This window comes from Schistocerca gregaria, chromosome 6 (assembly GCF_023897955.1).
Source record: "Schistocerca gregaria isolate iqSchGreg1 chromosome 6, iqSchGreg1.2, whole genome shotgun sequence".
Lineage (NCBI taxonomy): Eukaryota > Metazoa > Arthropoda > Insecta > Orthoptera > Acrididae > Schistocerca > Schistocerca gregaria.
The window spans coordinates 115,395,169-115,417,615 of NC_064925.1; the positions used below are offsets into that span (position 1 = coordinate 115,395,169).

The 22,447-nt window shown below is 48.5% G+C and overlaps 1 protein-coding gene across 1 annotated transcript in view; it reads left to right on the forward strand.

Annotated features, from left to right (window-relative positions):
- Window positions 1-22,447, forward strand: part of LOC126278744 (uncharacterized) — a 153,260-nt gene that overhangs the window by 8,392 nt on the left and 122,421 nt on the right. Inside the window, exon 2 of the mRNA XM_049979021.1 lies at window positions 6,987-7,922. Coding sequence (XP_049834978.1) covers window positions 6,987-7,922 — 936 coding nt within the window. The remainder of the gene's footprint in view (window positions 1-6,986; window positions 7,923-22,447) is intronic.

Consider the following 22,447-nt stretch of genomic DNA (forward strand, 5'->3'; position numbering starts at 1 on the left):
ATTGAATCCAGAGGATGTGGGTGATAAATGCGTCTCCATGTCTTGAGCAAGATTAATTGAATAATCATTACTTTGGTCTGTTAACTTGCGACTTTTTGATTACTGTAAGGTGGCTCTCGGTGCAAGCAGTTAAATCTTCTCATTATTATTAATTTTTTTAAACGCGTTGCTTGTCTATACTAACCCCAACACCTTCCTCAACCCATCCTCATACTCACTGACGGTTCAGGAGCTACCCCTTTGAGTATTCAGTCTTTTGATCTTCCCCAAACGACAGATTTACCATTGGTCGGACAAGGGTGCCCAGACACACGTTTGAACTAACGAGGAGGTGGAGACACAGAATGAGAGAAGAAATAACAAGGAACGCGCAAAGCTGAAAGAACAAACAATAAGGTCGATAATGGCAACGATGAACAAAGCCACCCAAGGTAGCTGCCGGTCAAACACAAAATAAAATTATATAAAAAGATGGAGTTGATGGATATCACAAGATCAGCAGGTTAAAAGCACATAGACAGTACAGGTGATATAGATGGCTTTTGTAGCCTGTTAGTACGAGACAAACATATAAAGGAGCCACCATTAATGTAAACCATTTAGCTTCACATACAAAAAAATAATAAATTTTCAGCGTCATATTTATGAGGCAGGCTTTGATGTGATAATTTTGCTAGGGGTTGTTTTGGCTCGTTTGCAAAACGTTTCAGACCATAAAGCCGTCATAAACAGAGGACAAGAGGCGGGTACCTAAAAATTACATGAAATTGAAATGCAGTGCGCACTGCAGTATATCCTGCTCTGTGTAGAGGCAGATTTGTGAAATTTAGAAAAGTCCAACCAAGTAACATTTATGCAACTTCAGCATAAACAGCCGAAATATTACGAGACGACAATTTTAGGATGGACCGATGTATGCGCTTCTGAAGTTTCTCTATATTTGGATTTTATTGCGTGCAGACCTCAGTTTACCCGGCAAAAAGATTGTCAGGCACCGAACCTAAATAATGGCATGGAACTGCGAACTTCGACTACTTGATTGCCACTAACGTGCACCAGGAAACTCGTACACCTCAAGAGCCATGCGAGTGCTTCATCAGCAAGCAAAGTAAACAGGACCCACGCTGAACGGATTCTCCGTGCAAACATGAGACGCGGCGCGTTTTCTTTTCGGCTCAGCATCCGAGCATACACCGCTGAGGATATACAGAGAGTAGCAAGTGGGAACTGAATTGCGCCGTATCCCATGACTCAATACCAGAAAGAGAACTCGCACAGGCGTGGCAATGACGATTATTATGCAAAAACTAAGCGAACAGAATGAAATTTCCGTTTATACATTCCAAGCCTAAATTAATTCCGAATATGAAAGACAAGACCTTTTAGCGAGCAGGGACCTCATGAATTTTCTTCAAAATTTTTGTTTATACAACATATTAAGGCTAAAATCACTAACCAAAATAGGAAGAAATTTATAAGCACAGTATTTATATTGGTGAATTATTGACAGCGGGTAGACCGGAATATAGGAGAATCGAAGCGTCTGAGATGTGGTGTTCATCAGGGAAATTGAAAATCAGTTGAACTGGTACGATGAGAAACGAAGAGGTTCTCTGCAGAATCGGTGAAGATAGGACCATATCGAAACAGTGACAAGAAGGGACTCAATGTAAGGAAGTGTTATGAAACACTGCAGTAACCTCCGTGGTACAAGAGGAAGCTGTACTGGATCAAAATGTAGTGGAAGACAGAAATTGGAATACTGCCTACAAATCACTGAGGACGTAGGTTGCAAGCTCTGTTCTGAAATCAAGAGATTAGTGTAGGAGAGGAAATCGTGGCGGGCATCATCAAACCAGTGAGAAGACTGACTACGGAAAAAAGGAAATGAAAACAAAGGACTGTGCACGGAGGAAAAATGCTTGGTAATATCCGGAGTCGAGCCCAGGTCCTTTACCTAGCGAGACACGCAGACCACTGAACTACAAAGATGGACATGCACGATGAGCCAACATTTAAAAAAGAAAAAAGATAAGAGATATTTAAGCGAAGTTGCATGGGTTGGATTAAAAACAATTCAGTGTTCGTTAATGTTATCACTAATCATGTACACGTACCCGGTAAACTGACTCGTTCCTCATCACTTAGATAAAAAAAAAAGATGTTCAGATGACCTATGGAACATGTAACTAACTTATACCTTCCTACACAAATGTGGCGCCCGACATGAGACCGAGATGCAGTGAGAAAGACCGTTAGTCTATACAAATGAATATACCGACAGCGTTTCTAGATATGTTCTTACTTCAAGCAAGCGACCCACAATGCACGTATCAAGCCAGTAATAATATCTATACAAGGTCCCTATGAGACGACTGTTGTACTCGGACGTGCTACGAGAGAAGTTTAGTTCCATAGTCACACAGCTTTATCTAGTAACAAATCTCTTGCTATAATCTTATTAGATAGAGAAATAAACTGTGTTAGAATAGGTAACGTACACCTTTTGATTCAGTGACTGAATCTCCATGCGACACTATATTTATATATACTGCAAAATCTTGTTCCCAAGACCTTAAGTCAGGATACAAACTGGTAATACGTCAACGGTTTATATTTCCATTCAGTGGGACGTCAAACAAGAATGTCTACCCTGTAGTTAAAAAATTCCACTGGAGCTCACACGCCATCAATTTAATTAGCAACTAAACAGTGGTGTACACTTACACAAGCGATATGAGCATCGTAATAGCCAATGACGTTGTGACTCCAACTCCGACCTTGGTCCACCAATATCAAAGAAACAGTGGCACTATATGAAGTGAAATCAAGTGGACTGTCCTATCGTTTGAAACGCGTTACTTGCATCAAACCATAACTATCCAAATTCAGTGCGAAGACACAAAATATTTATCATATCAGATCCTCAGTAAATGGTTTCCAGCAGCTGACAGTCAAGGCAAAGATAATCAAAGCGGCCCTACAAGAAAAACTTATGAGAAATTTAGATTGGGCCCAAGAGACTTACTAAGTTAACACCTACATCGTGGTTAAAATCCAGTACACAATGATTATCCATCCCAGTTCCAGTGCCAAGCAGACCCTATCAGCTGGAAATTAGCCGTGTTTGCTTTAACAATACATATGTTTTTGGATAGGGCCCGCCTTTAGCAAAACACAGTTTTTTTTAAACCAAACATGTTTCATGGTAGTTGCAGCATCTACAGTGGTCTTTTATTTTATACCTGTTAACGATAGAAAATGTTTTTTACTGTTTCTATACATGTAAATGTTTGTTTTTAAATCGTAATTAGAGATATTTGAAGAAGCATATAAAATTATGAATTCATCCCTTTTTACCACATGATGTGGTTTTTATGATGTGTTACGTTTCTACAATGACTGATTTGTTTCCAAGTTTGTCATCTTCCAACACTTACGCTTTAAAGTAGACAAATTATTCAAGCCAAAATTACAATTTGAAAATTATTATAGTTATGCCTGAAATTAATTAATTCTCTGTACGAGCCCTAATCTCTCTTATATTTCGCGGAAAGACCACAAAGATAAGATAAGTTGGCGGCAGTAAAATTGTACTGCAGTCAGCCCCAAATGCTGGTTCTCTAAATTTCCTCAGTAGCGATTCACGAAAAGAACGCCTCCTTTCCGCCACAGACTCCCACCCGAGTTCCTGAAGCATTTCCGTAACACTCGCGTGATGATCAAACCTACCAGTAACAAATCTAGCAGCCCGCCTCTGAATTGCTTCTACGTCCTCCCTCAATCCGACCTGATAGGGATCCCAAACACCCGAGCAGTACTCAAGAATGGGTCGTATTGGTGTTTCATAAGCGGTCTCCTTTACTGATGAACCATATCTTTCCAAAATTCTACCAATGAACCGAAGACGACTATCCGCCTTCCCCGCAACTGTCATTACATGCTTGTCCCACTTCATATCGCTCTGCAATGTTACGCCCAAATATTTAATCGACGTGACTGTGTCAAGCGCTACATTACTAATGGAGTATTCAAACATTACTGGATTCTTTTTACTATTCATCTGCATTAATTTACATTTATCTATATTTAGAGTTAGCTGCCATTCTTTACACTAATCACAAATCCTGTCCAAGTCATCTTGTATCCTCCTACAGTCACTCAACGACGTCACCTTCCCGTACACCAAATCGTCATCAGCAAACAGCCGCACATTGCTATCCACCTTATCCAAAAGATCATTTATGTAAATAGAAAACAACAGGGGACGTACCACACTTCCCTGGGGCACTCCAGATGATACCCTCGCCTCCGATGAACACTCACCATCGAGGACGACGTACTGGCTTCTATTGCTTAAGTCTTCGAGCCACTCACGTATTTGGGAACCAAACCCATATGTTCGTACCTTAGTTAAGAGTCTGCAGTGGGGCACCGAGGCAAACGCTTTTCGGAAGTCAAGGAATATGGCATACGTCTGATACCCTTCATACATGGTTCGAAAGGTATCATATGAAGAAATACGTCTGGAGAAACGTCTGCTACATCTCTCAGATTACTGTGGTACGTCGTGTTTACGTAGACTGTACTGACCCTACGGAGAAAACACGTATTATATCCAGCACAATGCCCACATTGCAATCAAATTTCCATTGCTCACCTTTTCTTGAGCAAAAACTCCTTTCACACTTGCCATTTGTAAAGTTTCTTCCATATGAGGATGACTAGAAACTTTAAAAAGCAGATATGGCTATGTGCACGCGTGTTGCTGTGACGTGAGAAGCAGGCGGCTGGTCTACTCGGGTGTCTTAACAGCTAAAAACGCTGGGGGTGCTCAGCAAACTGAACTCGCATTCGGAAGAGTGTCGTCTGAAATACGCGTCCGTCCATCCGGATTTCGGTCTTCCGTGATTTCCCTAAATCCCTCGACGCAACTACAGCAAAGCTACGACTGATTTCCTTCCTCATCATGGAAACAATCCTGCTCCGCCTGTAATGACCTCGTTCTCGACGGAAGTTAAATCCTAATCTTCCTCCCGCCCATCCTTCTTTACCGATTTGAGCCCAGATTGGCCGCGCGAATGTTGGTTCGTCGTCTGTGACTGGTAGCAGCTTTGAGTCTCAGTTAGGTTCTCAAGAGCGAGAGCGGTTAGACGCATACCTGGAGGGGGTGCTTGGAAAAAACACGCGATCTAGTGTGTTGGCGGAAGACATAGAACAGTTAACCACCATGGCTAAAATGAGGCCAGCCGATGCGGCCCAGCGGTTCTAGGCGCTTCAGTCTGGAACCGCGCGACCGCTACGGTCGCAGGTTCGAATCCTGCCTCGGGCATGGATGTGTGTTTAGGTAGTTCTAAGTTCTAGGGCACTGATGACCTCAGATGTTAAGTCCCATAGTGCTCAGAGCCATTTGAACCATTTTTTAAGCTGAAATGAGTGATCACCATAGGTATTACACAAGTTTAAATTCAATTAAAACTGAGCCAGACTAGTTACTGAAAAGATATTATTACAGTTTTCATCAGTCATCAGTTCTCTGACTGGTTTCATGCGGCCTGTCACGTATTCCTCTCCTGTGCCAACATTCTCATCTCAGAGTAGCAGTTGCAACCTACACCAATCAGAACATTATGACCACCAACCTAGTATCGATACAAACTCATCCAGGCGATAGCAGTGTCACCTGACTCGGAATCATTGCTAGTCAAACACACGGACGGTGGATGTAGCATCAGTGAGCGAGCTGTCCGTGTGTAGAATGAGGAAGGAGTGCGATGTATCTGAGTTTGATCGAGAGCAGATTGTGATACCCCACTGCAGGACTTGTTCGGTGTTGGAGGAGTGCAGCGGTGACTGCTTCCAACACGTGGCGAAACCATGGTGAACCCACGTCCAGACGTCGATGGTTGGGCTACTTCCCCTCATTACAAATGTCAGTCGTCGTAGGTTGGGCAGGAAGGTACAACTGGGCAGGTGGCGAGCTGTAGCGAAACCTACTTTTGACTTCAGTGCTGTGCATAGTATAAGTGCGTCTGATCACACAGTGCACCGAACAGTCCTAACGATGGGCCTCCACAGCCGATGACCCACGCATGTGGGAGAGAGAGAGGGGGGGGAGAGAGAGAGAGAGAGAGAGAGAGAGAGAGAGAGGGGGGGGGGAGAGAGAGAGAGAGAGAGAGAAAGAGAGAGAGGGGGGGGGGAGAGAGAGAGAGAGAGAGAGAGAAAGAGAGAGAGAGGGGGGGGAGAGAGAGAGAGAGAGAGAGAGAGAGAGAGAGGGGGGGGGAGAGAGAGAGAGAGAGAGAGAGAGAGAGAGAGAGGGGGGGGGGAGAGAGAGAGAGAGAGAGAGAGAGAGAGAGAGAGAGGGGGGGGGGAGAGAGAGAGAGAGAGAGAGAGAGAGAGAGAGAGAGAGAGAGAGAGAGGGGGGGGGAGAGAGAGAGAGAGAGAGAGAGGGCGGGGGCGGCGACAGAGGGCGGGGGCGGCGACAGAGGGCGGGGGGGCGGCGACAGAGGGCGGGGGGGCGGCGACAGAGGGCGGGGGGCGGCGACAGAGGGCGGGGGGGCGGCGACAGAGGGCGGGGGGGCGGCGACAGAGGGCGGGGGGGCGGCGACAGAGGGCGGGGGGGCGGCGACAGAGGGCGGGGGGGCGGCGACAGAGGGCGGGGGGGCGGCGACAGAGGGCGGGGGGGCGGCGACAGAGGGCGGGGGGCGGCGACAGAGGGCGGGGGGGCGGCGACAGAGGGCGGGGGGCGGCGACAGAGGGCGGGGGGGCGGCGACAGAGGGCGGGGGGCGGCGACAGAGGGCGGGGGGGGCGGCGACAGAGGGCGGGGGGCGGCGACAGAGGGCGGGGGGGGCGGCGACAGAGGGCGGGGGGGCGGCGACAGAGGGCGGGGGGGCGGCGACAGAGGGCGGGGGGGCGGCGACAGAGGGCGGGGGGGCGGCGACAGAGGGCGGGGGGGCGGCGACAGAGGGCGGGGGGGCGGCGACAGAGGGCGGGGGGCGGCGACAGAGGGGCGGTGGGCGGCGACAGAGGGCGGGGGGGCGGCGACAGAGGGCGGGGGGGCGGCGACAGAGGGCGGGGGGGCGGCGACAGAGGGCGGGGGGGTCGGCGACAGAGGGCGGGGGGGCGGCGACAGAGGGCGGGGGGGCGGCGGCAGAGGGCGGGGGGGCGGCGGCAGAGGGCGGGGGGGCGGCGGCAGAGGGCGGGGGGCGGCGGCAGAGGGCGGGGGGCGGCGGCAGAGGGCGGGGGGGCGGCGGCAGAGGGCGGGGGGGCGGCGACAGAGGGCGGGGGGGCGGCGACAGAGGGCGGGGGGCGGCGACAGAGGGCGGGGGGGCGGCGACAGAGGGCGGGGGGCGGCGACAGAGGGCGGGGGGGCGGCGACAGAGGGCGGGGGGGCGGCGACAGAGGGCGGGGGGGCGGCGACAGAGGGCGGTGGGGGGCGGCGACAGAGGGCGGGGGGGCGGCGACAGAGGGCGGGGGGGCGGCGACAGAGGGCGGGGGGGCGGCGACAGAGGGCGGGGGGGCGGCGACAGAGGGCGGGGGGGCGGCGACAGAGGGCGGGGGGCGGCGACAGAGGGCGGGGGGCGGCGACAGAGGGCGGGGGGCGGCGACAGAGGGCGGGGGGGGCGGCGACAGAGGGGCGGGGGGCGGCGACAGAGGGCGGGGGGCGGCGACAGAGGGCGGGGGGGGCGGCGACAGAGGGCGGGGGGGCGGCGACAGAGGCGGGGGTCGGCGACAGAGGGCGGGGGTCGGCGACAGAGGGCGGGGGGGCGGCGACAGAGGGCGGGGGGCGGCGACAGAGGGCGGGGGGGCGGCGACAGAGGGCGGGGGGGCGGCGACAGAGGGCGGGGGGGCGGCGACAGAGGGCGGGGGGGCGCGACAGAGGGCGGGGGGCGCGACAGAGGGCGGGGGGCGGCGACAGAGGGCGGGGGGGCGGCGACAGAGGACGGGGGGCGGCGACAGAGGACGGGGGGGCGGCGACAGAGGACGGGGGGGCGGCGACAGGGGACGGGGGGGCGGCGACAGAGGACGGGGGGGCGGCGACAGGGGACGGGGGGGCGGCGACAGGGACGGGGGGGCGGCGACAGGGGACGGGGGGGCGGCGACAGGGGACGGGGGGGCGGCGACAGGGGACGGGGGGCGGCGACAGGGGACGGGGGGGCGGCGACAGGGGACGGGGGGGGCGACAGGGACGGGGGGGCGACAGGGGACGGGGGGGGCGACAGGGACGGGGGGGCGACAGAGAGAGGGGGGCGACAGAGAGAGGGGGGGCGACAGAGAGAGGGGGGGCGACAGAGAGAGGGGGGCGACAGAGAGAGGGGGGCAACAGAGAGAGGGGGGCGACAGAGAGAGGGGGGCGACAGAGAGAGGGGGGCGACAGAGAGAGGGGGGCGACAGAGAGAGGGGGGCGACAGAGAGGGGGGGCGACAGAGAGGGGGGGCGACAGAGAGGGGGGGCGACAGAGAGGGGGGGCGACAGAGAGGGGGGGCGACAGAGAGGGGGGGCGACAGAGAGGGGGGGCGACAGAGAGGGGGGGCGACAGAGAGGGGGGGCGACAGAGAGGGGGGGGCGACAGAGAGGGGGGGTGACAGAGAGGGGGGGCGACAGAGAGGGGGGGCGACAGAGAGGGGGGGCGACAGAGAGGGGGGGCGACAGAGAGGGGGGGCGACAGAGAGGGGGGGCGACAGAGAGGGGGGCGACAGAGAGAGGGGGGGCGACAGAGAGGGGGGGCGACAGAGAGGGGGGGCGACAGAGAGGGGGGGCGACAGAGAGGGGGGAGCGACAGAGAGGGGGGAGCGAGAGAGAGGGGAGCGAGAGAGAGGGGAGCGAGAGAGAGGGGAGCGAGAGAGAGGGGAGCGAGAGAGAGGGGAGAGAGGGAGATGGGAGAGAGGGAGATGGGAGAGAGGGAGAGGGGAGAGAGGGAGAGGGGAGAGAGGGAGAGGGGAGAGAGGGAGAGGGGAGAGAGGGAGAGGGGAGAGAGGGAGAGGGGAGAGAGGGAGAGGGGAGAGAGGGAGAGGGGAGAGAGGGAGAGGGGAGAGAGGGAGAGGGGAGGGCCGCAGAGCGAGTGAGACCGCACAGCACTGCTCTGCGCCGGACTGTCGCGCGGCCAGATCTAACGTAATCAAAATATTCTATTTTAGAATTAATTTTATGTAAGAGGTATAGAATCTCATTCTTACTGTTAGAAGTTACAAGTAAGTATTTTTGTTATACTTCGTGCTACAATTTTTTGTATCCCTTTTCAGAGTTTAGAAATAATTTTAACTGGCCAAGTTTGAAAACTTATTAAAATAGAATTAAGGTTATAAAGCTCTTTAATTCTTACAGTCAATATTGTTAAAGAAGACAATTAACAATTTAACACGTTTTTCTTTTTCGAGGAAACGATTTTGTCTAGGCTTGGTACAATATTCCGTGAGACTGCTAACCTTAAAGAATGTCACATATTTATCACCAAGGAACGAACGGTTCTTAAGTTTAGCAAGCTTTAAATGAGAGAAAAAGCGCTCACCAATATACGTGGAACCAAACATTGGATGACTTTTACAGCTGTCTGCCACGAGAGAAATATCCTCTTTTGCACAAGCACGCGGACAAAGGTCTCTCAAAGTTTTGCACATAAGAAAACGGCCTTTGAGGCGGATATGGCACTGTAGGTCAATCAGCTCTAGTTGAAGCACTTGTGAGACGTCCTCTGCCCGAAGGGGAAAACGGGCGAACAAATATATTTGCCGGCTGGCACGCACGGCAAGCTAAGCGGCACGGCTCGGCCACTGCAGCAACGTACGAATTCGCCCTGGGCGCTAGCCGTGGGCGATCGCGGGCACTAGCGCCCTAGGGACACAGTTTGGACGAGCCTGCTCTAGATGGTTCAAATGGCTCCGAGCACTATGGGACTTAACAGCTTAGGTAGTCAGTCCCCTATAACTTACTACTGAAACCTAACTAACCTAACGACTTCACAGACATCCATGCCCGAGGCAGGATTCTAACCTGCGATCGTAGCGGTCGCGCGGTTCCAGACTGTAACGCCACCCCGGCCGGCTCTTCCTCTAGAATTTGTAACCTCTACGGTTCCCTCTGCTACATTCACTGATGTCTTAACAAAACTCCTGTTATACCGTCCCCTCTTGTTGACGAAGTTTTCTATAAATTCCTTTCCGTGCCGTTCTGCTGATAGCTTCCTCATTCTTACCTTATCAGTCCACTTACATTGCAACATTATTCTGTAGCAACGACATTTCAGATGATTGGATTCTCTTCTGTTCCAATTTTCCCACAATCCATGTTTCACCACTATACAATGCTTTTCTCTAAAAGTCCATTCTCAGAAATTTCATCCTCATATTAAGGCCTGTGTTTGATACTGACAGATTTCTCTTGGCCAGGAATGTCCTTTCCTCCAGTGCTAGTCTGCTCTTTATGTCCTCCTTGGTCTGACCGTCATTACTTATTTTGCTTCTTAGGCAAAAAATTCCTTATATTCGTGATATCCAATTCTGGCAGTAAGTTTCTCGCTGCAAACTTTTTTCAACAGATCCTGAAATTCTTCACTTTCATTGACGATAGCAATGTCATCAGCTAATCTTATCAGTGATATCCTTTCACCATGAATATTAATCCCAGTCTCGAGTATGTCTTACATGAACCGCCAGGTTAGCCGAGAGCGCCAATGCGCTGCTTGCTGGACTCGGGTAGGCGCGCCGGCCCCAGATCGAATCCGCACGGCAGATTAACAACGTGCACCAGTGAGCTGGTGGCCTGGCCAGCATTGATGTGGATTTATGTGGTTCTCCACATCTCGCTAGGTGAATACCGGACTGGTCCCTACGTCCCGCTTCAGTTAGACGCGTCGCAGACATTTGAAACACGTTCACATTATTTAACTGTTTAAGCTAGGTGCAGGCAGCTGGGGTACACTGATTCCGTCCCGGGGGGTATGGGGTGGTAGCTGGAGGGCATCTGGCCACCCCTTTGCATTATCAACGCCTAATCCGATTGTAACAACGCCGATCCTCCGGTAACTGCAGGACAAGGTCCAAGAAAAAGAAGATCTATTTAACTTAGAGAGAAACCAAGAGCAGCACTTTGAAGTGTTAGTACGTTTCACATCACACTAGGAAGCTGCTAATGTTTAGAGATTTATTAAAGAGTTTTACATTTAAATGATAAACTTTTTTCATCTGTATTACCATTCTCAAGCAATCTCCAGTTATGTAGCCCAGTTAGTATATACAGTTTACACATTGTATCACTGATTAATATAATACATACAATTAATATTTGTTAAGTATGTTTCAGGTAATGGTAGCATACGGCCTTGACTCATGATGATACGAGACCTCAAACACCCAGCAGCCATATTTTCAGTGAGTCAGTCGTCATTCGGGGGAAAGAGAGAGAGAGAGAGAGAGAGAGAGAGAGAGAGAGAGAGAGAGAGCGCAGTCGTTCACCAAAGCCTGTGCTCTGGATTACATATAAGAAAAGAGACGGTGGCCTTTTGATAGTGTCCGGACGTTTTGTAAGCATTAATTCTGGGACTTGTGATTTTATCGAGTGTCGGCAGTAAATATTTTTAAATACTTCAGCTCGAATGCTCAGAATAATTCACAGTAGGTAAACTATAGAACTTTTCAGCGTAAATTTTCCAATAAATTGATCTTGTAATTTTAACTTGTTCCCAAACTGGGAAATGTAATTTAAAAGCTTATGTTGGATGAACTTTGATTTAATCTCGAAATTTTACCGGAATTTGACACAATACGTAGTATGAGATAATGCTGTGGTTTTACTTTCAGCTCTCGCACAGCCATACCTCGATTCACTGATGAACAGTTATTAAGCCGACACAGTGTTGTAAAGAAACAAATAACCTCAGTCTTATTCAGATGATGAACTACCATGGTTCTGAATAGTATTTTCCTCTGGCTGTTCCTACCAGGATGTTTTATAATTTTTTGTGACTAGTTTCGTGGGTGATTGTGACAAAAGCGTTTGGACGGTTACTAGACAGTAGCGTAGCTATATTATAAAAATGGACCCACACGTTCTAAAATCTAGTGACTTTCTTACGTGAATTAATAATTCGTGCAGCCGCACATGTGGATTCAAGAACTAAAAAGCAGCATATTTTAATAAGCAGTATATTATTATTATTATTATTGTTATGTGCGATTCGACTCTGTAGGATCACGCAGAGCTTCTTGATTCTTTTTCCTTCCTTTTCACACTGCTCTCATTATTTTGCATGGGCTGTCGTCCTTTGCTCTGTCCATTTTGTTACTGGTATCATTGGAGCTTCGGTCTCTGACTTCCCTTCTGTCAACTTTTTTGCTTAAATACCTTTCTGTCCAATATATCTGACTAATTTATCTGAGCTTTTTGTAGGTCCCTTTTGACCTCTTGTATCAAGGGTAGATTTTTAAGTCCTATGTATTTAAGAATTTTGTACGTAAGTCTTATTTTGGGAAGCCTATAGAGGTGCAATAAAAGTTTAATCGACTTTTTCTAATGTCTGCTGCAAGACTGAACAATTTCTCACTCGCTTCAAGAGATTGTAGTCTTAGCCCTCTTCTGTTTTCTTCGGACGTTGTATGTTCCTGATGACTTCACGTTCTTCCTTTAATAATGTTGTTATGTCACCTTTTATGTGGACTGTCAGGTTTTCACTGCCATATAGGACCTACAAATCATAACGAAAATACTGATACTGGACGAGACCAACTACAATGCGATGGTAATGATGTTTGAATAATTATGTATTTTGATATCAGTCCAGATGCGAACTGATCGCGAAAGATATGGGAACGAAGAATACGGACTAAAAAGATATTCATAATAGATGCTTTACATCTGGATTGGACACTATTTCCAACTTTTTTTCAAAACTGCTAAACATTTCGTCACTTCTTTCATTACATTTAAATCATGTTGAAAGCTGCTGAACAACACTGTCATGACTATCTTTCTCTCCAACACTGAAAGAGTAGGAGAAAACTACAGTATATACTGTTGACTGAAAGCTTATTGCCACTTTCTTAGGAGCGTATTCGTTCATTTATGAAATGTTGTACATTAGAAGTAGACCGTGGCATCAATTCTACAAATTCTTTGAAGGTATGTCGCAACAGATGGGTACGGAAGTTTCATAACTTACGGGCTGCCGATCTGTGCTCGAGTAGTTGGTGCACGATTGGGTCCCATATCTGTTCCACAGGATTCAGATCAGGCGACCTTGGTGGCTGAAACATCTCTTCACTGTCTTTCTACGCGAACCTCTATAGAACAGTTTTAGACTTTTGACTGGAAAATATTATCGTCGTAGGAGAATACCTCAGATACGAAGTGATACAGGTCGTCCACAATAATGTTCACCAAGTTCACAGCTGTCATGTTACCATGGAAGCCCACGTGAGGGATGGAATCCCATTTCGGTTTCACAAACAGTTCTCTACTGCACTGGAGTCTTACCTAGTTTGCATTTACCGCGAATCTCTCACCCAGTTGCTGACCAATATCCCTAACATCGTTCTGCTGCAGAACCCTTGAACATTTTCTCAGTTCGAATACAAAAGAGGCCGATGTCCGTGACTCAGCAAGGTTTTATTTAAACATCGCTCGTGGAAGCACATTTCGCCAGTTTTTCATGTGATACACGGCGAGCGAGGGCTACGGGCAGATTCCATATTTCTAGATTTCCGAAACATATTTGGCATGGTGCCACACTGCAGATTATTTATGAAGGTGCGAGCATATGGAACTGTTTTCCAGATATGTGAGTGGCTCGAATTCTTCTTAAGTGATGGAGATGAGTTTGCTGTTCTCGACAGCGAGTGTTCAACAGAGACAAGGGTATTGACCAGTGACGAGCTGGCGCCAGTCGTATTTTGTTCATGAACTTTTGAGATAGATTGTGGTGCGGTAAGCAATCTTTGCTTTTAGCGTGTCTTATCTTGCAGCTTGGCAGGCGAAGCGAGTCGGTTGTTACCCTTCGACTGGTAACCCTCGAAATCTCGTCCCATTTGGGGAGAGAAGTGTCAAAGGCTACCGAACGAGCGTGATGACCGTTACAAGTTGTGGTGTAAAACAGGTTGGGCGTTTTACCGACATGGGCAGCTTGGAACAAGATTTGAAGGGAAGCGGTGAAGCTGTGGAATCCATTCCCTCGTATTGTGTATCTGACATGGAACAGATTGTCTTAACTGTTTGTTCATCGACGCACTCAGAGATTTTAAACTTTATTATTATGGTGAGACTTTTATAGTCGAACCTTAAGACGGTATGGAATAGTTCAGTTGGAGGCCGTTGTTTGTAAATTTTCTCATGAGTTTAACTAGTGCCTCGTGTCTCTTGCAATTAAACGATTTTATGTTGCCGTTTTTAAAGCCGACACTCTGATAATACAGTTGTCAATGTGTAGGTGGTTCAAACGTTTTGCCGAGTGTTTCTATGTTTCAGAGTAATTGGAATGTCCTTGTGATTCGGGCAGAAACTTTTGATTGTGCCAGCACCTTCGCGGTGAGTGAAATGTCATCCGAGGTCTAGGCCTGGCAGTGTTTAAGAATCTTGCCACTACCGGAGTTGTTCACATATCGTCTTCCAAAATTTAGTACCTTCCTTCCGTCAAGGCGGGTTCAGCTGATTATTTATATATATATATATATATGGAAATGGAAAAAATAACACATTGACACCGGTGTGTCAGACCCACCATACTTGCTCCGGACACTGCGAGAGGGCTGTAAAAGCAATGATCACACGCACGGCACAGCGGACGCACCAGGAACCGCGGTGTTGGCCGTCGAATGGCGCTAGCTGCGCAGCATTTGTGCACCGCCGCCGTCAGTGTCAGCCAGTTTGCCCTGGCATACGGAGCTCCATCGCAGTCTTTAACACAGGTAGCATGCCGCGACAGCGTGGCCGTGAACCGTATGTGCAGTTGACGGACTTTGAGCGAGGGCGTATAGTGGGCATGCGGGAGGCCGGGTGGGGCGTGAGGTCTCCACAGTACATCGATGTTGTCGCCAGTGGACGGCGGAAGGTGCACGTGCCCGTCGACCTGGGACCGGACCGCAGCGACGCACGGATGCACGCCAAGACCGTAGGATCCTACGCAGTGCCATAGGGGACCGCACCGCCACTTCCCAGCAAATTAGGGACACTGTTGCTCCTGGGGTATCGGCGAGGACCATTCGCAACCGTCTCCATGAAGCTGGGCTACGGTCCCACACACCGTTAGGCCGTCCTCCGCTCACGCCCCAACATCGTGCAGCCCGCTTCCAGTGGTGTCGCGACAGGCGTGAATGGAGGGATGAATGGAGACGTGTCGTCTTCAGCGATGAGAGTCGCTTCTGCCTTGGTGCCAATGATGGTCGTATGCGTGTTTGGCGCCGTGCAGGTGAGCGCCACAATCAGGACTGCATACGACCGAGGCACACAGGGTCAACACCCGGCATCATGGTGTGGGGAGCGATTTCCTCCACTGGCCGTACACCTCTGGTGATCGTCGAGGGGACACTGAATAGTGCACGGTACATCCAAACCGTCATCGAACCCATCGTTCTACCATTCCTAGACCGGCAAGGGAACTTGCTGTTCCAACAGGACAATGCACGTCCGCATGTATCCCGTGCCACCCAACGTGCTGTAGAAGGTGTAAGTCAACTACCCTGGCCAGCAAGATCTCCGGATCTGTCCCCCGTTGAGCATGTTTGGGACTGGATGAAGCGTCGTCTCACGCGGTCTGCACGTCCAGCACGAACGCTGGTCCAACTGAGGCGCCAGGTGGAAATGGCATGGCAAGCCGTTCCACAGCACTACATCCATCATCTCTACGATCGTCTATATGGGAGAATAGCAGCCAGCATTTCTGCGAAAGGTGGATATACTCTTTAGTAATGCCGACATTGTGCATGCTCTGTTGCCTGTGTCTATGTGCCTGTGGTTCTGTCACTGTGATCATGTGATGTATCTGACCCCAAGAAATTGTCAATAAAGTTTGCCCTTCCTGGGACAATGAATTCACGGTGTTCTTATTTCAATTTCCAGGAGTGTATAATGTATGTAACCTGTTTGTATATGAAGTTGTTTTCTTAAATATTACAGACTGGCAACAGGCTAAACCTTAAACTGCATTGCATCTGCCGAGTTCGTTGTGCAGCTTTTACTAGTAATCTTTTATTAACACGTCTGAGCCCGTGAACATTTATTTTTTGAAGTATCAGTGTTTCCTTTCTACACTTTTTAATTATTTAAATGGTTCTAACTTGTTATATAATGGCATCTTAGCTGGGCACCAGAGTTCAAGTGTTATTAAGTTACTCTTTACCTGTAATTGTTTTCATTATATCTATTTTGAGGTAAGTTCTCAAGTTTGTCAGAAACTGCTTTTTAAATTTTGAATTGTTTGTTAGAGTTCTGAGTACATTGGGTTTCTAACTGTATTTGCAAGGTTTTATCTAGTGGCTCGTCCACAATTAGTAATTGTTAATTTTTTTAAAGAGTTAATATCAATAAAGTGTCTTAATTATAAACTGTGAGTACCAACCATGATTCCATCTCGCTTCCTCTTTTGTGGTAATTAAGATATGGTATGTAAGTGTGGTACGATTACAAAAACACGTGTCAGGTATCGTCCGTAGTGCCCTAGGCCATAAATTATCTGGTGGACAGGATGGGCAGAAATCTGTGGTTATTTGCTTATGTTACTGTAGTGTACCTGACGGCCATTAAGTTGAGTGGCTGTATGAGGGTACAATGTGAGGTAGAAGAAATTTTGGTTTGTGTTATCAATGACAGCACGCTCCAAATGTAGGAAAATGTAAGTAGCTGCGGATGAGTAGGAAAATACCATTGTGTTCGGATCCAGCATTAGTAGTGTCCTGCGTGACACTGGGCTTAAAGTTGCGAAGCGACGTGAAATGGAACGAACACTTGGGGACTGTAGTACGAAAGGCGAATAGTCGACTTCGATTTATTGAGTGAATTTTGGAAAGGTATGTTTCAGCTGTAAAGGAGACTGCATGTAAGACGGTGGTGTGACCTATTCTTCAATACTGATCTAATATCTGGGTTCCGTAGCAAGTCGGATTAAAGGAAGGCGTAAGCATACAGCATTAGTAGTGGCCTGCTTGACACAGTAGCTTCGTTTAAATACCTGGGAATTACGTTACGAAGCGATATGAAATGGGTAGAGCATGTGGGGATTGTGGTAGGAAAGGCGTATGGTCGACTTAGGTTTATTGGGAAAATTTTAGGACGCTTGATTCATCTATAAAGGAAACCGCAGATAGGATGCTAGTGAGACATATTCTTGAGTACTGCTCGAGTGTTTGGGATACGCACGAGGTCGGACTGAAAGAAGACATCGAAATAACTCAGAGGTGAGCGACTAGTTTTATTGTCGGGATATTTGATCAGCATGCATGTGTTACGGATATGCTTCTGGAGCTCGAGTGCGAATTCCTGAATGAAAGAAGACATGTCTTTCGAAGAACACTACTGAGAAAGTTTAGAGAACCGGAATTTGAAGCTGTCTGCAGGAAGATCCTACTGCTGCCAACATGCATTTCGCCTTGGAATCACGAAGAAAAGATACTACAGTCGTTTTGCCCTAGCTTTACGAGCGAGTGGAACCGGACAGGAAACGAGTTTTGGTACATGGTATGCTCTGTCACGCACCGTACATGCGGAGTATATACGTGTATGTAGATGTAGATGAAGCGACTCAGAAGTGGGCTGCTAGATATGTTACCGATAGGTTCAAACAGCTCGCAGGTGTTACAGAGACGCTTCCGGGACACAAATTTGAAACCGTGGAGGGAAGGTGACTTTCATTCCTAGAAATAGTACTGAGAAGATTTACAGAGCCGTCAATTGAAGTTGAGAGCAGAACAATTCTGCTGCAGCAACAAACAGTGAAAGTACCACGAAGATAAGACACGAGAAATATGGCCTCATGCTGAGAAACATAGACGGTGATTCTTCCCTCGCTCTGTTTGCGAGTTAAACGGAAAAGGGAATGACTGGTTGTGGTACAGGATACCCTCATTCAGGCACTGTGCGATGACTTGCGGAGTAGATATTTAAACGTAGACGTAGAAGGTCCCCCATAATCCAATACCAACATCCCACCTGGATTGCGTAGCATCAGAACACGACTATCGATCTGATGTAGCAGGAAACGATGTTCTTCCGACCAGGTGACATGTTTCCATTGATCCAATGTGCAATCCCGATGATACCGTCCCCACTGCAATCGTAACTGACCCGCGTTCAACAGTGTGACTTTATGTGCTTCCATGAGTATTGAATTCTGTCGTCAGATGAGCTACATATCGCCGCCTATCCTGCTTTATAGCCCGTGAAAGACTCCAACCTCCTCGTTCTGTGATGGAACGTGGTCATCCAACGCCTGTCGCCATCTTGTGGTTTCACTCCAACACTTTCCAGAAGTGCTCACTACACTAATACGAGAGCAACCGGCCAGCTCCAAGTCGCAGGGATGCCGGTTTCCAGACGCCGGGCCATAAATTTCTGTCGTTTATCAAATTGGTTTATTGTCAGTGTATTGCCCCGTTATCGTACGGTATCGCCGCTGGAATGGTCTCTCATTTGTCTCTGTTTCCCTCATACACTTTCCTCGCCACGTCACGTGCGTGCATCAAATCTCGCTGAGGGCAGTGATCATGATGTTCTGCCTCATTAACGCAAGTACAACAGAACATTTTAAAACTGCTTCCGTAACACACTCGGCTTGTAATACAGGATGCTCCAAAATTCCCCTTACAAACTTCTATTACCTCTACAAGGAACTCAGTGGATAAGATTTTGAACTGAAATGAATGTCCGGCAGCGTCCTGTTTCCGTGCTACAGTCGTTTCAAAACGTGTTTGGTAGGTAGGTTCGCATCAGGTTAGTCATGGTGGGGGATGCTGATCGGCTCATGTCACTTGACGTCTATCCTATGTCTCTAAGCAAGTTCGACCCTGACGCACGTGCTTTGAGTGTTAAAGCAACATGGCTGCAGAATACACCGAGATAATCCTTCTACATGACGAAGCTCACAGCAACGGTAAAGCTGCTCGTCCCCTTTATCAAGATCGTTATCCACAACGTCCGACATCATCGCATACCCTATTCGCCAGAGTCACGCAAAGGGTCGACGAAACGGGTACCTTAAGCCTGGCCGCAAGATGAGACGCAGGTCCACGAGGTGACGCAGGGCGACTCACAGTGAGTTTTTGTCAACCACAGAACTGGATGGTCCTGCGCACGTTAGAGCACAGCGTAACGTGACGCAGTTCCTGCACTTGGTGACCCTGCGGACCGCACTCTCCTGTACTCAGTTTACTGCGAGGCTCACGGTGGTTCTGGCTGTTGGTAGTTCGAAATAGAGGAAAAGCTAATTGAAGCCGTACTTGTTCGCAAAGTTCTGCACGGTACAAGTCATGAAGATTACTTGGAAACGAACCTGAAAGCCGAGAAGTGGGAGGAAGTGGCCAAGGAAAGGGACATACGATATGGTAAGTTGCATTGTAAATCGTTGTTAACATTGGACGTTGACATTGTTAAAACTCTGTAGCAAATTTTCTTGATGTGCTCTGTCCTGGTTAAATGTTTATCAAAAAAGATGCCTAGGTTCCGTACAATACCATTCCTTACTAGCGTGTAGCCCTCCATATCTACCAGTGAAAACGGAATAGATGGAAAATAACCACGTCTCTGATATGAATACAGAATCGAAACTGTCGTCCGAGTGATGACACGAAGTTCTATGAGCACTGTTTAAATTGATTTGTTGTTGGATAGTCCTGATGACTAATAGAATTCTGTTTCTACTACGAAAATACGGTTTCTGTTAATTGATAATAATGAAATTTGCTCGCTTCTCGCTATATATACAGCAGCCCTGGTGACAGCAAGGGCTTTTCTCACCAGCTACTCTGTCCCTTCTGACACACGCCATATACTCCTCCTCGTGCCTTCTTCGGCGTGAGAACCTGTAGCCAGTTTCATGAGAGCAATGTAACACACCGTTTCGAACTCAAACTCAGAATCGAAATCCGATTCAGAACGTATATCTATTAACATAGCAGAAGTAGTGGCCATCTCTGCCAGAACCAAAGTTCCTCAGCAAACTGCGTATTGAAACTGCGATCCAACTAGCGACGGTTGTCGCCATGACTCACGCTGCCGTGAGGAACTTGGCGTGAGGCCCCCTGCGTCAGCTCACGGGCCTGCGTCTCATCTTGTGACCCGCCTACCGTCAGCAGGCTTGACTGTGGTGCTCCCAGGAGACGCGCACACCCGAATTGGAAGAGACGTGCTGCATCGCGTTGGAAAAATGACGGTCTGGCTTCTCATGCGGAAGATAGGCCACCGAGTTTCAACTCTTACGGCAAGTGACGCCACACTGGGCGATATGCGTGTCGGTGATGAAATGATGATGAGGACAACACCCAGCCCACAAATGGAGAAAATGTCCAACCTGGCTGGAAATCGAAAAAACGGGCCCGCAGCATTGTGGGCAAACTCGCTGATATCGCGTTGAAAAAAACTGTTGCGCGTGCAATGGATGTTGCTCCCAAGCACTGTCTAGATGACCAGTAGCTACATACATGGGGAGTCCGCGTTTCACAAGTAGTCGCCAATATGTACGCAGAATATTTAGAGATGAAAGCCCTGGAATCGGCGCCTAGAATCGGCAAAATAGAAACCTACCTATTTCTACCGGCATGTAGATGACACTTTCGTCATGACTTCTTTACACACCTCAGTTCCATACATCATTACATGAGATTCACCATGGAAGCAGAGGTGAAGGGAGATCTCCCCTTTCTGGATGTCCTGGTTAGGAGAAGAGCTGGCTGGTGGCAGTGTGTACCAGAGGAAGACACATCCTCGTATACTTAAAAGCTGACAACTGCAACAACCAGTCTCAGAGAAATGGTATGCTCGAAACAGTGGTGCATAAGGCTAGCAGTATCTCCGACTACGATAGTATCAAAGAAGATCCTCAACATCTGAGGACAGTTTTCCTGAAGAATGGCTACAATAGTGGCAAATGCGAACAGCCCTCTAAGTCTTCCACCTTCTGTACAAACTGGCGGAAGCAGGAGAAAATTCTCTGGGGGATGTGGCCATTGCATTCAATCCTTTTTCTGGTGCGTTATCCGGCAAGATAGGACGAAATCTTCGGAAACACCAAGTGAAGACTGTCTGCTACCCACCAGCCAAAACACACGCCCTACTCACTAGTGTGAAAGATGCACACCTGTGCGTGAATCTAGGACGGAACACTGGGTCGGCGGGAGCAGTGGTCGTAGGGATTCTGGACACGGGCGGCCGATGGAGCGGTCGATGAGAGGGCGGTGGGGGAGGGGAAAAAAGCGCGGCGCCGACCCCCTATCAGCCAGTTCATCACAGTACCTGATGATAGCAACGTGGTCGTTTGACGAAATGTTGTGCCCTCTGGACACCGACGTAAGGCACTGCACCTGTGAACCATCTAGATTTGAAGTTCTCTTGGAGTAGCTGAAGAATCATATCAAAACTGTTCAGCAAACAAGCCTGTTAAGGGAAACAGGTTTGTTCCACTTAAGTTATCCTTCCATGCAAATTGCGAAGTAAGAAATAGAAAGACGGTATTTTTCTTACAAAGAAGTTAGTATATTGCATATTTCCAACTTAATGAATTAAGTTTAAAACGACTCGGAAACAAAAGGTTACTCCAACCACATATAATGGAGGAGAATGTCAGTCTAAGAAGAAGAAAGATGGAGAGCGAAAGAAAGGGATGAAAGGGAGAATCTCGTCGTTTCTTTTAAAATAAAACAAAATAGCTAAGCAGTTAAATGCCTGACTAGATACGAAAGTTCATGGTCCGAATCCCCCACAACTCAAACCTTTTTACCTCACTTCTCATTTATTTCATTTCTGATAATGTTTGCTACTTGTAGTGTGAAAAATGCCGAGTGTTTCGGAGGTCACGATGAAACAGAATTTCACATTGATGTCAGATTTAACAGTTTTATCGCTTTTAGCTAAAATGTTTTTGGGAAGCTAGGAAATGACAGAGAGCGACGATACAAATAGTTCTTACGTGGGAAAGTACCTATGACTGTGTGAGGTGTATGAAATCAGGTCCTTATGATGACATATGTGCTCTTTCGAGTGACAATACATTTATTTTTCTCATCAGTCTTCTGACTAGTTTGATGCGGTCCGCCACGAATTCCTCTCCTGCGCTAACTTCTTCATCTCGGAGTAGCAATTGCAACCTACGTCCTCAGTTATTTTCTGGATGTATTCCAATCTCTGTCTTCCTCTACAGTTTTTGCCCTCTACGGTTCCCTCTAGCACCGTGTAAGTCATTCCCTTGTGTCTTAACAAATGTCCTATCACCCTGTCCCTTCTGCTTATCTGTGTTTCCCACATATTACTTTCCTC